The sequence below is a fragment of the Pantherophis guttatus genome, chromosome 10 (genome assembly GCF_059756535.1).
Source record: "Pantherophis guttatus breed Tessera chromosome 10, ASM5975653v1, whole genome shotgun sequence".
Lineage (NCBI taxonomy): Eukaryota > Metazoa > Chordata > Lepidosauria > Squamata > Colubridae > Pantherophis > Pantherophis guttatus.
Window position 1 is genome coordinate 17225628 of NC_142072.1, and position 13266 is coordinate 17238893.

The 13266-nt window shown below is 42.9% G+C and overlaps 1 protein-coding gene across 2 annotated transcripts in view; it reads left to right on the forward strand.

Annotated features, from left to right (window-relative positions):
- LIN28A (lin-28 RNA binding posttranscriptional regulator A) overlaps window positions 1-13266 on the forward strand; it is a 105258-nt gene that overhangs the window by 59518 nt on the left and 32474 nt on the right. Inside the window, exons 1-2 of one of the 2 annotated variants that reach the window (XM_034413547.3) lie at window positions 2973-3243; window positions 4410-4600. In XM_034413547.3, coding sequence (XP_034269438.1) covers window positions 3213-3243; window positions 4410-4600 — 222 coding nt within the window. In that variant the 5' untranslated portion in view covers window positions 2973-3212. Of the gene's footprint in view, window positions 1-2972; window positions 3244-4409; window positions 4601-13266 lie in introns of those variants that run through there. The other variant, XM_034413548.3, reaches the window with a different exon arrangement.

The following is a 13266-nucleotide window of genomic DNA, read 5'->3' on the forward strand; positions in this document are numbered from 1 at the left end:
ACACCAGTCTCTTTGCATGATGCTTTGTGTGCCCACTTAAGCACCCCCTCCCCAGGCTTGCTTTAGGCATCCAACATGCAAAGGGACTTATGCATATTGATAAATTATTTTTACCTCCAGTTCCGCTACCAGTATACGAGTAAAATTTAAAGAGAAGAGACGGGAGGGTGAATGGGAAAGTTTCTCAAGACGAAGCTGCTGTCCCTTTAAAGAGTTCAGCCTTGCTTCAGGGAAATAGCTGGCTGTTATTGTCCAGTTTGAACTGAGCACCGGAAATGGAGAGGCTATTTGCCCTCCCGAGTTCGTACTGGTCACTCCGGCCATTGTCCTCGGCCAGCCGTGAAATCTCCCCCAATCCCCCAAAAAGGAGGGGGAGGGGTTGAGAGGGAGGGAGGCGAAGTGGGAAGCTCCCCTTCCTTCTCCTTCTGCCCCCAGACCACAAGATGCCTCACAAAAATCAGGCATGACCTCTCCCCGCCCCATCTGCAACCCCTCCGCTGGCAGAGTCAAGATGGGGGGGGGAGGGAAAGGCGGGGAAGATGATGAGGAAGAAGGAACTTTAGACCTTTGGCTCTTTTCCCCTCCAGGATCCTCAAATGGGCCATTTCCGCTCAAAATATGTAACCCCAAATGTACATCAGTTGGGAGGGGGACAGGAGAGCGCAGGGAGCGCAAATAGCTCCAGAGTTCTGGTGGGCTAAAGACAGAATCCCCTTCCTCAATTTGCGGCGGGGTGGTGGTGTTGGAAGGCAAGAAACCAAATCGTTTCAGATAAGAGCTACGCTAGGAGGAGAGACGTGAATCCTCCCCCCCCCAAATTCCCCATTCCCCAAGAATGTGTCCGCGCTTCTCTCCCGTCCCCCGTGCACGCTTTTTCCTCTTCCTTCCCTTCCCTTTCATCGATCATCGCCTTTTGGTGCTCTGATCGCCTTTCTCATTTCAGCCGATTGTCTTTTAAGCAGCCACCGGGGGCCCCGCCCACTCCAGCCCATCAATCCTGCAGCTGCGGCGAGATAATATAGACATCAGGATACATCCACCAGCGCCCCTGCCTGCAAAGGAGCCTCAGTCCAGGAGGCTGCTCCGATCGCTTTGGCCACCTCTCCCCTCCCGCCCCAGGATTTGATTAAAACCGGATTGTGCCCTGCAAAGCCAAGATCTGTAATGAACATAAACAAACTTGGTTAGCCCCGCCAAGGATTTTATTGAAGGGGGGGGGGGGAGCAAATACTGTGTCTTCTTTCGATAACTTTTCAAGTATTATTTTATAATCCCAGTTGATTTTTAAAAAAAAAAATAAAGACCAGCCTCTTCCTTGTAAAGCAGGAGTCTTTGCGATTACACCGCTTCAGAGTGCATATTAAAATGTAATTAATAATTTCAAAGTTTTCACCGAAGACCTTAGACCTTTCATTCGCTCGATCTAAATTATTTAAAAACGTTCTCCCGTGGAGAGTAAAAGCTTAGGGGGGGGGGGAAATAATGGATCGGTTTCCCAATTACAGCCTTAAATCGCATCATATCCGACTTTTTCAGTTTCTGCTGTAGAGATTTTACGAAGTATATTCATAGTAAAAATATGTCTTGCTTACACATTTACACCTCGTCTTTATAGCACGAGGCAGAGAGAATTCATCTAATTTTTTAAATGATCGTTCTATTTGCAAAGAAAAAAAAATTGGGAGATTATTTTTCCTAAATGACCAAAGTAGGACTTTCAAGTTTTCAACCACAGCCTGGATTTACTTGGGATTCTCATTAATGAGCCCTTTGAAATATCTATCAATCATATATTCACATATAAAATATAAAATGCATGCATACTCCCAAATTACTCTGTCTTCCCTCTGCCCCGGGAATACATCGGGATAAATCAGGGATCATTCTAATTTACCTACTAAAGAAAATATAGGGAATTTTATTTTTTTTAAAAAGCACCCGCGATCTTATTTCTCTCCCGAAATAATGGAGGATGACAAAATAGGGAAATTGGGGGACAAGCCTGTCCTTCTTCTTCCTCCTCCTTCCATTCCCAAAACCAACCAGAAGAGATTCCCAAAAAAGAATGGCGGGCCCGGCAATCAAGCCCACTCATCTAAAGAAAGAGGCTTAACTTGCTCTAAAAGTAGAAAGGAATGGAGAAGGAAGGAAGGAAGGAAGGAGGGGCTTCTCTTTTTAAACAGGTCGTTTAGGATCAAGCTGATTCGATCCTAACCCAACGGGCTAGGCGAGGGCAATGGGCGCCTGTGTCTCTCTGGATGTCAATCACGAGAAGCTCCCGGTCTCTTGGCAATAGCAGAAAGTAGTCCGGATAGGATAGGATAGGATAGGGAGAAGGCGCTCCTTACCTCCCACGGCAGGTAAACCCGCCCCTCTCCTCCAATTCCCCAAAATCGGGGTGGCGGTGGTAAAAATACCGCCCCCAACTTGGAATGGCCAAAATTGATGGGTGCGATCGTCACGTGGGAAAAGTGTACGTGTAAGAGTATGTGTGTGTGTGTGTCCGTGTGTGCGCGCCCACCCGCTACGCACGGCCAGCTTCCCCCCCCCCCTCGTGAACCCGAACCCAACAGAACCCCCGATCGTGACCGCCCGGCGGGCTCCAGGGACCTCCCATTCCTGTTCCCCAAAGGCAGCAAGATGGATAACGTGTGAAAACGAAAGTTGAGGGGATGCGGGGGGGAGGGGGGGAAAGAATGTTGGGTTAGTGTGCGTTTTGGTTTTTTTAAAAAAAGTTTTGACACTAACCAGGATTCTTCTCTCCCCCCCCACCCCCTTTCCCGGCTCCAGCCTGCCGGATGGGAGGCAGAAGGTTACATTTTTTGGTTTCCAGAGAGAGAGACAAGAGAGCAGAGACTGGGGGAGGGGGGGAGAGGAGGCGGGCAGGGGGGAGATCTCGCAAGGTTTGGCGTTGGGGGAATTCTATTGTCTCTCCGAAATTTGGGAAGCCATAGGAGGCCTCGCGCCCTCCCACCGCTATTGTTGCCGCGAAGATGTAGCAAACCTTGGGGCTGGCTTTTTTTTTTTTTCGTCCCTCCTCTTGTTTAGAATCTTCCCCCACCCCTTCCCTGTCCTCTTCCCCCCCTCCCCTCCCCTCTCTCTATTTTTTGGGGGCTGGGGAACTGCGGTGACACCCTCTCCGAAGCAAGGCTGGCAGAGAGGAGGGGAAGCGGCTCCTGCTAAGAGTCCACCATTTCCATCAGGGGTGCAGAATGGGGTCTGTTTCTAACCAGCAGTTTGCAGGTTAAGTGAAATTTTTCCTATCCCATTTTTTTTCTCCTCTTGTATAAAATGTAGGCCTTTCTCCCTCGCCTTCTCTTTCGGCTTCTTTCACTTTTCCTTCACTTCTGTCCATCCTAGCTTGGATAAAAAAATAATAATAATAATTCTGCGCTCGAGAGATATTTCTGGTTTCTTCTAATATTGAACCTGCCCCTTTCGCGTTTTTAAAAGACTTGCCCTTTTCTACCTCGGCTTCTTACTTTAATTTTCTTTTTGTGACTTTATTTTTTTGAGGTGGGGGGCAGTACATCCTCTTCCTTGGCTCTTGCCATGTGCTTTTTCTTTTAGGTGGTGGATGAGAGAGCTTGAAAACTTTTTGCCGTATTTGGCAGCTGGAGATTTATTATTATTATTTTTTAAAAAAGAGAGGGATTGAGTTATTATTATTTTTTTTAAAAAAGGCGCACGTACAGATTTCCAAATGGTTTCGGGAGGAAAAACGTTTCCTTTTCTGGCTTGCATTGTTTTTCCCCCTTGCATTTTGCATTCTGGCATTTGACTTCTTCAACAAGCCTTTCCAAACTTTTCAAAAGGAGAATTTCCAAACGCCCCAGGACAAGAGCATTCTGGGTTTTTTTGTTTTTTCCTCCTTTCCATCCCCTAAAAATATCCACTTCGCTCTCCTCCACCCCCCACCCCCAATCTCTAATGTTGCAAAGTTCGGAAGGAAAATGCAACAAATATATATTTAATATGTTGCCACCTTCTGGAATTTGGACCAGCGAAGGGAGTTGCCGATATTTCCGTTCCCCCCCACCAGCCCAAATTCCCGGGATTGTATCTTGTTTAGGGATTCCCCCCCCCACTCCACGCCTCCGGGTCTACCATGCAGGGACGATGAAAGGGTGGGCTCTCCCCCTGCGCGTATCCTCAAAAGAACCCGAGTCAGGATGCCTCGGCTGGGCTGGGAATTCCAAGCTGCTCTCCGGGCAATCGAGGAATGGCGGGGGCGAAGGTGTTGTGGGGCTAACCGAAAGACAAGGCGGTCTCTTTCCCCCCCCCCCAAAAAAACCCCCACACACCCCAGGGCGTCTCGTGGCTGGGCGCCCCCACCTCGCCCGCCCCGGCAATCGGAAAGCCAGGGGCGCAGACTCGCCTCGACTGATGAACCGCGTGTATGCTTCTAGGTGGCTGCGCCAAGGCGGGCGAGGAAGAGCCCAGCGGCGACTCGCCCAGGCCGGACGAGGAAAGCCAACCGCTGTTGCATGGCGCCGGGATCTGTAAATGGTTCAACGTGCGGATGGGCTTCGGCTTCCTCTCCATGACCACCAAGGAAGGCATCGCCCTCGATTCCCCCGTGGACGTTTTCGTGCATCAGGTAAGCGGGGTTAAAGGGGGGTGGGGTGGGTGGGGGGATGGTGGGATCCGGGAGCGGGGTCGGAAAGCTCGGCTCGGCAAGGTGGAAGGTGGTTGGTGGGAGCTCGGGAGACAGCTTGGGGCCTAAGCACCCGGCCAGCGTGGGGCCTTCGGGGCTGGGCGCAGCCTGGGAGAGAGTTGGCCGTCTAAGGCGCAAAGTTTTGGGAATTGCGCCTTGGGGCGGATCGGTAAAAACAGCGCGGGAGGCTTTTGCAGAAAGCGAGGCTCCGCGCGGAGCTCTGCCGGCTTGCCCCCCCTCCTCATTATAGAAGGAAAGTCTCTGCCTTTCTCTCCTTTGCCCCCCCCCACACCCCCCAAAAGAAAAAAAAAGCTTTGGTGCCTGCGCGAATTCGGCTCCCACGCGCGGTTTTGCTTTTTAAGGTACATGTGTGGACCTTTTGCGCTCTTCCTCTCTCTCTCTCTCTCTCTCTCTCTCTCTCTCTCTCCGCACCCCGCCCGGGCTTCTTGTCCTCTCCCGAAGGCAGAAGGAAGGCTCAGTTCCTGGGCTCCTTTGCTTTCCCCGTCACGGTTTTAGGGTTCAAGGGTTAGGTTGCTGTAAAGCGATAGCGGCTTAATTTCAATTTTTTTAAAAAACTCCCACCCTCCCTTCCCCCACCCCAAAAAATGGCCCGCTTGGGACTTTGCCTTTAAAAATGGGAAGGGGAGCCGGAAGAACTGTGGCGTTAAAAGTAAGCCAGCGTGGTCACTAATCACGATTGCAGTGATGGGAGGGCGGAAGAAGCCGTTGTAAAAAAAAAATGTCCACAGGGAAACTACAGAGTGTAAAATCTTCCTTTCGCAAATGAAGAGGGAAAAACATTGAAAGAAAAGACCTTGATTCACCTTGATTTCCATGGGGAAGAAAGACAAGGAAGAGGGTTCCATGTGGCAGCACAGAACTAAAGTGTCATCACTAAATATATAATAATCAGATATCTTCGCTTGTTAACTTGTTGGAATGGCATAGTTGCTTTAGCATGGCAATTCAAACTACATTTGGTTGGCTTGTACCGCATCCTATGTCACAAATCGTGGTTTGAAAGAACAAATGCTGTGCTCACACAATCCACTAAGCTAAAACCAAACTAACTGGGTTTATGTAACATTGCTTTACACACTTTCCAAAACAGAGTTGGTGAAGCTGCCAGCATCCTGCCTAAAGTAGCTAAGCATGGCTAAAAGTGGCTAGAAGACTACTGGTCTTTCAAATGTTGCTGGACTGAACCTCCCAGGAGTCCCAGCCAGCATGATGGGGGAATGCTGGGAATTGTAGTTCAGCATCTGGAAGGCCATCCTTTCCTCACTTGTGAAAGGACAAAGCATTAAAGCTTTTGTGCAATGTTATAATAATACATTTTACTAAGAAAGGCCTTGCTGGCACAATATTTCTTGGCTTGCAATCATCCAGTAAGGCATAACAGTTCCTATGCCACTGATGTCAGGATGATCTGTCTCTGATTAATAAGAGGTGCTTGACATGCTTCCAAATGTTGCTTGAAGCCATTGCAGGGTAGTCTATTTCACTATTTGGGAGCAATTGCTTTCCAGATGTGTGTGTGTGTGTGTGAGCATCCTGTACATATCTAAGATTCAGGTGCCTCTAATTTTGACATTAATAGATCATTGGACAAGCAGGTAGTACATTTTTGTGGATGAAAGCTTAATAACCAACTTTATCAGGCTGAATACTCTCAGGTATTGTGTTACCATCTCCTAAACTCTGAGAATTCAGGGAAAGCCTGCCCTAGGCCTAGGGGATTATTTAAAATCGTAGGAGTTACCAAAATTAAGCTGGCCTTTAATTAGATCCTGCAAGGCTGTTATGTTATTAATACAATTTTATTAACAACTTCCAGAGGAAACAGTGACCCAAAATGGGTATCGTATGGATGGTACAAGGGAAATTGAGTGTCAATAGGTACAGGATTTTTTTGTTTTACAACAGAAGTGTAACAAAATTGTGGATTTAAAACCAGAAGTTGCAATGGGGAGAATTTCACAGATGATTTTAAGGATAAGGGAATTTCATGGGAGACAGGCATAACTGATTAGAATCCATTTCAAGTTGATCACCTTCCCTGCTTAGGTTTTTGATATCACCAAGATGGTTTTTAGGTATCAGAATGAAATGGAACTTCCTGTTCAAAGATAGTCTTCTAGAATCTAGATTCTTGTAGGAATGCCACACAATATACTAACTATGCCCATGAGTGTCAGAGGGGTTGGCCACAGTTGGGAATGGAGAGGAGATAGGTAAATGTTATTAAATGAGTGAAATAAATATTTGTGTCCCATAGGCGAGGAAAGAGAAATTTACATTAACAAAATTCCTTCATGTTGAATTTGAAATACAAGGTACTTTTGTTTTCTTTACCCAAAGTTCATATCAGCTGACAATAAAATGGCTGCATTTTATATTTCACCCCAAAAGGGAGGGAACATTGTTTCTTTGCCCCACTTGCAGCCCAAATTTTTATAGTACAGTACTTAATAGAGCCTTCCTGGATGATGCTGGTTTTGAATCCAGGGGGTCTTCTCTTGGAGTATTTCTGTACTGTAAGCCTTTCCTTTTTCCCCACATTTTAACACTGACCAACTGGTTTTTTTAGTCTCAAAAATCAAGCTTCCCATTTTCTCATTCCTGTTTTCCAAATCCCCCTCCCCATTCAGCCTAATGAATAATCCTAGTGAACTCAAAAGTTTGCTCATTATTTTGGGTGATCCTCTTAAGAGCTATCAGCCAGCTGTGGATTTTACTTTTTCTCTCACTGTACCACATGTCTTCCTTTGCTTCTCGAAGGTAAATAATTAATCTGAAAAGTAGCACCTTTTGAATTAATTTCCTTGTAAGGACAGGATAGCCACATTCCTCATTAGGCAGTTTTCTTCACTTTAATCATGTTTGTTCTTACCAGATCAGATAAAATAGTGCCGCAGTTTCTGGCTGGTACTTATTTTCTTTGGGGCCATGCCATTCTTGATGGTATTATGCTATCATCCACGTGAAACCTCTTGCTGTTTACAGAGGAAAGATAAGCAAAAAGAAGTTCTGATTGTAGATGGTCTTGTTTATACAGGTTAAGAAACGATGGTAAAACTCCAATTCTGTAATAGTAGATTTGAATTTAGTGCTACAAGGTCCAAATTATAATAAATGTGAATGCATGCTCCTGATTCAGATGGAGAACCAAATATTGAGATTTGATCATGAGTAAACTTTTTGAAACAAAACAGCTGTTCAGAAGAAAGCCTAATTTAAGACAAGAAAATAATTACACTGTAACAACTAATTGGAAGAAGCTTCAAGATTAATCTTTGCTTGGAAACACCTTTCCTGGTCCTAATTTATTTGAGCAGTATTGAAGTGTGTATAATGCTATCTTTGGGTAGAGATGCAGCCTTTGTGCAACAATCCTCAAATATATAGACCCAGAAAAAAAGCCCCATTAATTTTATTGAGGAATAGTTAGGTGGCCAAACTACAGACAAGATTATTCAGAAGAAGAGGTATAGATGTTGACTTAGAAGCAAACCACTGTCCTCAATAGATTGGAATTCATAGCAGATATCGCAAGGCTGTAATCTTACACATATTTACCTTGCTAAATTGAAAGCACTTTACTTTGAGGAATGCATATAGGGTTGCCTTTTCAATGGTGCTAGTTCGTATGGCTAAATGCAGACTGTCCTATTTTTTGGGGGGGAAACACAGAAATGATGAGTGTGGGTTTGATAAGGCTGTGGGGTTTTGAATGGAGGCTTGTGTGTTCATGATTTCATGATTCACATTTGCTGGCTTTTTGATATGAATTGTATTTTATAATGTCTCTTCATTATTGAACAAGAGAGGTAGAAGGGAACTCCAAACCACTTATTTTCAATTCTTACATTAAGTTGGTTGACCCATGTAGAATTCATACATACATACATACATACATACATACATACATACATACATACACACAGAGACACATATTAACACACATAGCTGCTTTGGATAATTCTTTGGAATGTTCAGGAAGTTTCATTCACACCCAGGCACACGATAAATCTACAAAATGCATGGATGCAACTCCCAATGTCTGTATTTTATTGACCCTCCACTGCTTCTCTGGGAATGATTTCCCCAGGTAAAGGCCTAGATGAGTTGATGGAAAAGCCTGAAGGGAATAAACCTGGAATGCTGATTCCCCTGTTTTCTTTGGAGAGAGATGCATGGAGGGACATTGGCTTTGTTTTAACTACCTTGTCTGTTGCTTGGAATGTGGCTGAAATTTAGAGCTTTGGGAGATCTTTGAAACCCATCCCCATCACTTGGAAGGCAAAACAAACATTTTGGATTGATTTTGCATCTGATTTCAAGCACTAATAATAGTCTGCTACAAAAAAATTTGAAGGATTCTGGATATTTTTGTAATGATTTTGCTATACTCCCACCTATTATAGAAAAATGAACACAACTGTTTATAATTTGTTTGAAATATGCATGTTTGGGGCACCCTTAACATCAAGCTACTATTTCCTTCTTAAGATTGACTTTAATCTGCAAAACTCCAGGCTGGATGTTTTTTAAACTTTCACCGTTCTTCCTTTCCCCATTTTGTTGTTGTTGTAAGAATTGCCTGGAAGAATTCTGGAGATCTTAAAAGCTTAACATCCTATTGTACCTTTCTTGTTGGCCCTAATAAGGGAATAGCACAGCTGTTGATTCTGATTCTTTTTAGATCAACACCCTCTTCCTTGTTTCTATATTCTTTAATATCCAGACATGCTTTTCTAGCCACAGTTTCTGGACACTGTGTTCTACTGTGCTGTCAAAATCTTGGGGAGCTTCTTAAGACTTATGCATTCTTTTATTTCAGTGCCTACTATTTTAGATTTCACAAATGTATGGCATAATGATTATAAGGACAGGTAGACCCAGGTGATACATCTGATGAATGCTGATTAGACTGAGTTCAGATATAAGGGGCCAGCTTTTCCTTCAGTTAAAGAATCACAAACTTAGATCCACTTAGGCCACAGAAGGTCTTTAAAAAGCTTTGAATGTTTCTCCCCCAAAACTGACTACCAAAGTTTAGTGTGACAGAAGGGGAAACCATGAACAATGTGTATGAGGGTGCTATTTAATATTTGACCAGCTTACTTTTAGGAGGGCTGCCTCTAGCATATTATTGTACATATCATTATCAAAATCAGTCATAGCATGTTGCCAAAATCAACTATGACTTTTGGCCCAGAGAAGTTGCATCCCTTGAGGTATGAAAAAAAACCTAAAGTTTTTTTGCCTTTGGTGGCAGGTGCTGTGGAATAGGCAGTAAAAACAAAGGGAATTGCTTTATTTCCCCCTCAAGTTGACAAAGTTACACATCTCTGCTTTAGGTGATGGAAAGTACCCAAATGGCTGAAGGATTTTTAAGGATGTTTAAGGTTTCCTGGAAAGTTGCAGATGATCTAAACAACGTTGAACGAAGTATTTTAGTATAAAGTGTCATTTGAATTTCACATTCATAACCCATACTTCTAGGATGATACATTTTCAATAATTCTGTAAAGAAAATGTAAGTTAGGTTATTATAGCTCCATCAACACCAAGTGAGCTTCACAGTTGATCATGGATATCCCCAGCTTTAGAACAATAGAGGAAATTATTCCTAACATCAGTTTGTTTTTAAGCAACTTTTATGACACTAGGGAAGATGAAAATTACAGCGAAGCCTCATCCCAAAATCACCAGAGAAGATGGTGATGCAGACTCTTTTTTTTTAAACCTGGTCTTTATAGAGATTTCCAGATCCTCCGGCATTAATTCTATATCAAGATGCAGGAAGAAGCATCTGAAAAAGGAAGTAGAAATGGCTGATGTTGGAGAGGATGGAATTGTCTTTGTTCCTGATGGGGAAATCCATAAAGTCTTGAGAATAAGCATTCTGTAGCTTGTTGGACTAGAGATTAATCTATGGCAGTCCACACTGGTGATTGATAGCATTGTCATTACTCTGTTGATACATCGCTGACATGGGCAGGCTTCGGAAGGAAATGGTTTGAAACTGTTATGAACTGTAATTGTGGATATCCTGTACCGGTAGAAGAAAACACATAATTGATCAAAAGTGATTCCTTTTTCCTTAGCCAACACAAGAAAATAATACAACTTGAGCAACATTGGTTCTTGCTCTGTTTTCAGTTTGTGCTTTGGTTGAGAGCAAATGACCAAAAGCTGTTTCTTCTGAGTTTTTAAAAATATTACCGTCTTGAATCTGGTCTTTGAGTGATGGCAGATTGGTTGACATATATCAGTTTTCTCAAGTGCTATTCAACAATTGCAAATATAAAACTTTAGAGGGCATGCCTTACCTCTAATTTCCCTGAGCTGATGGGGAAAAAACGAGGCACAATTATAGTTCTAATTATAATACTTTTTAACCTAATTTTCATTAAAACTAATACCCAAACCAGAAGAAAATAAAACCTATAAAACCATATGAATTTATTAAAATCTAATACACACAAAATCACAAACATTAAAGCTGTGGCATCATTCATGACAACACGAGCAGAACAAATCTAAAATATGACACAGTGTAAGTTCAGTCAGCCTGGACAAGCAGGTAGGTCTAAAATTGATTCTGAAAGCTCAGCATCATTTTATGCAGATGTTTTCTGACAGAATGCCATAATCCGAGCACCTATTTAAATCATGGTATCTATTAAAATCATGGTATTCTACTGGATGGTATTCTACTGGATGGTATTAGTTCCCTAGTCATAGTGATCTGCAGAAAGCAGTGTGAACTTATTTATCAACTTATTTATCAACAGTATGAACTTATTTATCAATCAGCAAATTTATCAACTAGGCCACAAAAATCCAAATGGCCATTAGATGGCAGCAAAGAAGAGCATATTCTGTGCCGTCACCTATTGGTCATTGAATTTTTTTAGAGCCCAGATATGCTAGTCTACTCCGTATAATTAATTAGCTTTGTTAAGGAATGGGGTAAGTAATGAGTAGCAAAAGGGAGCTTTATATCTCTTTTCAGAGGATCAATAGGTAACTTTAACATTGGAAGCAGAAGAACTTCCATTTCAGACGTTACTATAAGTATGACCTATGATATTTGGCAGACTGCAGGATGGAGCCACTAAATTGGAGCATTTATGTGTCCTTGGGATCGAGAAATTCCAGCTCAAATAAATTCCTAGAAGTATTAAAGAGAAAGATATTGGAAGTGCTTTGACCTCTACACTGCGGTGTCAAATGCATTTTAAAATGTCACTATTTTATTTTTGTTACTTCCCAAATTGCTTGCCCATATTGCATGGTGTAGGAAGGCATTGATGGGCCAGAATGGGAACTGGACATGAGTTAACAGATGACCACTGTTCGGAAACCATCACAGGAAAAGAACACAAATCTGGCTTCTTTATCTATGCATTGTGTCCTCAAAAAAACAGATGGGAGAATTTCTTTAATTGCATGAGTGTCAGAGATAACCTTCTTCTGGTCATTTACATATGTGAATGATAACCCACAGGAAGTAACTGTGGAAGAAAGAAGGGAATTGGCCTCTTTAGATCTATTAAATCACTTTATTACAGGAACCAGCTTTGAATAGCCTGTCCCAGCAGGGGGTTAGTTTCCATCTCTCTTTTCCCCCCCCCTCCTCTTTCCAACCATCCGTTCCCAGTTGACTCATCTGATAACAAAGCAATCAAAATTTCGGGCAAAATGGAGAACAGATTGACTTGTCTTTTGTTTCCTCACCTGGCTTTGCAATCTGAACAGATAACATCCAATGGTCATGTATGTGAAAGGCCGCTTTTAGATCATCACCAGACCTTCCATTATGCTATTGGCAGCCATTTTGCTTCGTGTGGTTTGCATTCCTGCTAAATCTGGTTTACTTGGTGTTTTGGTTAACAGTTGTGTTGAATTGTTTTTGGAGTTTCTGTTTGGGGGGAATCTTTTTTGCTTGCATATTTTTTTTTTGCTGATCAATGGATCCATGAGGCTCAGGAGCAAAGAGATAACAGCCTCAGGCAATGATTTCCCCCTTCCCCCAACCTAATTCAAGCAATTAGCAATGTGTGTGGGGGTGGAATTTCTCCATCTTCCCCTGTAACTGGAAAGGCCCTTTTGTTGCACTGAAGAAACTGATCTGATCCGGGTGTGCTTGTTTGCTCTACAACTTAGTAGATCTAATCAAGACATTTTTTTTTGTGCTCATTCCTCTTATGAATTGAGAAAGGGAAGAAAATAATTCAGGGGTTTCTTTTTCTTTTATTAGTTAATATACAATATATTCACATTGGGAACCACTCAATCACGAAAACTGGTAACACAGAGAAACCCCTCCTGCCTGTATGAATCAGCTTTTGCACATTAATTTTGACAGCACTAAACCAATCAAATGGAACAAGTATAGTTCATTTCACACATCCTGTCCAACTCCCATGTTTCAGTCAAGTAAGGACAATTATCTCGGTCAGCTTGTCTCGAGGTCTCCCTTCTTCCAACTGCAGTCAGACCTCAAATTTGCAGGATTTGAGATTGTTTATTAGAATTACGAAACCTGAATGAACATTATACAGGAACTTAATTCTGCTTTACTTAACATGTCAGGC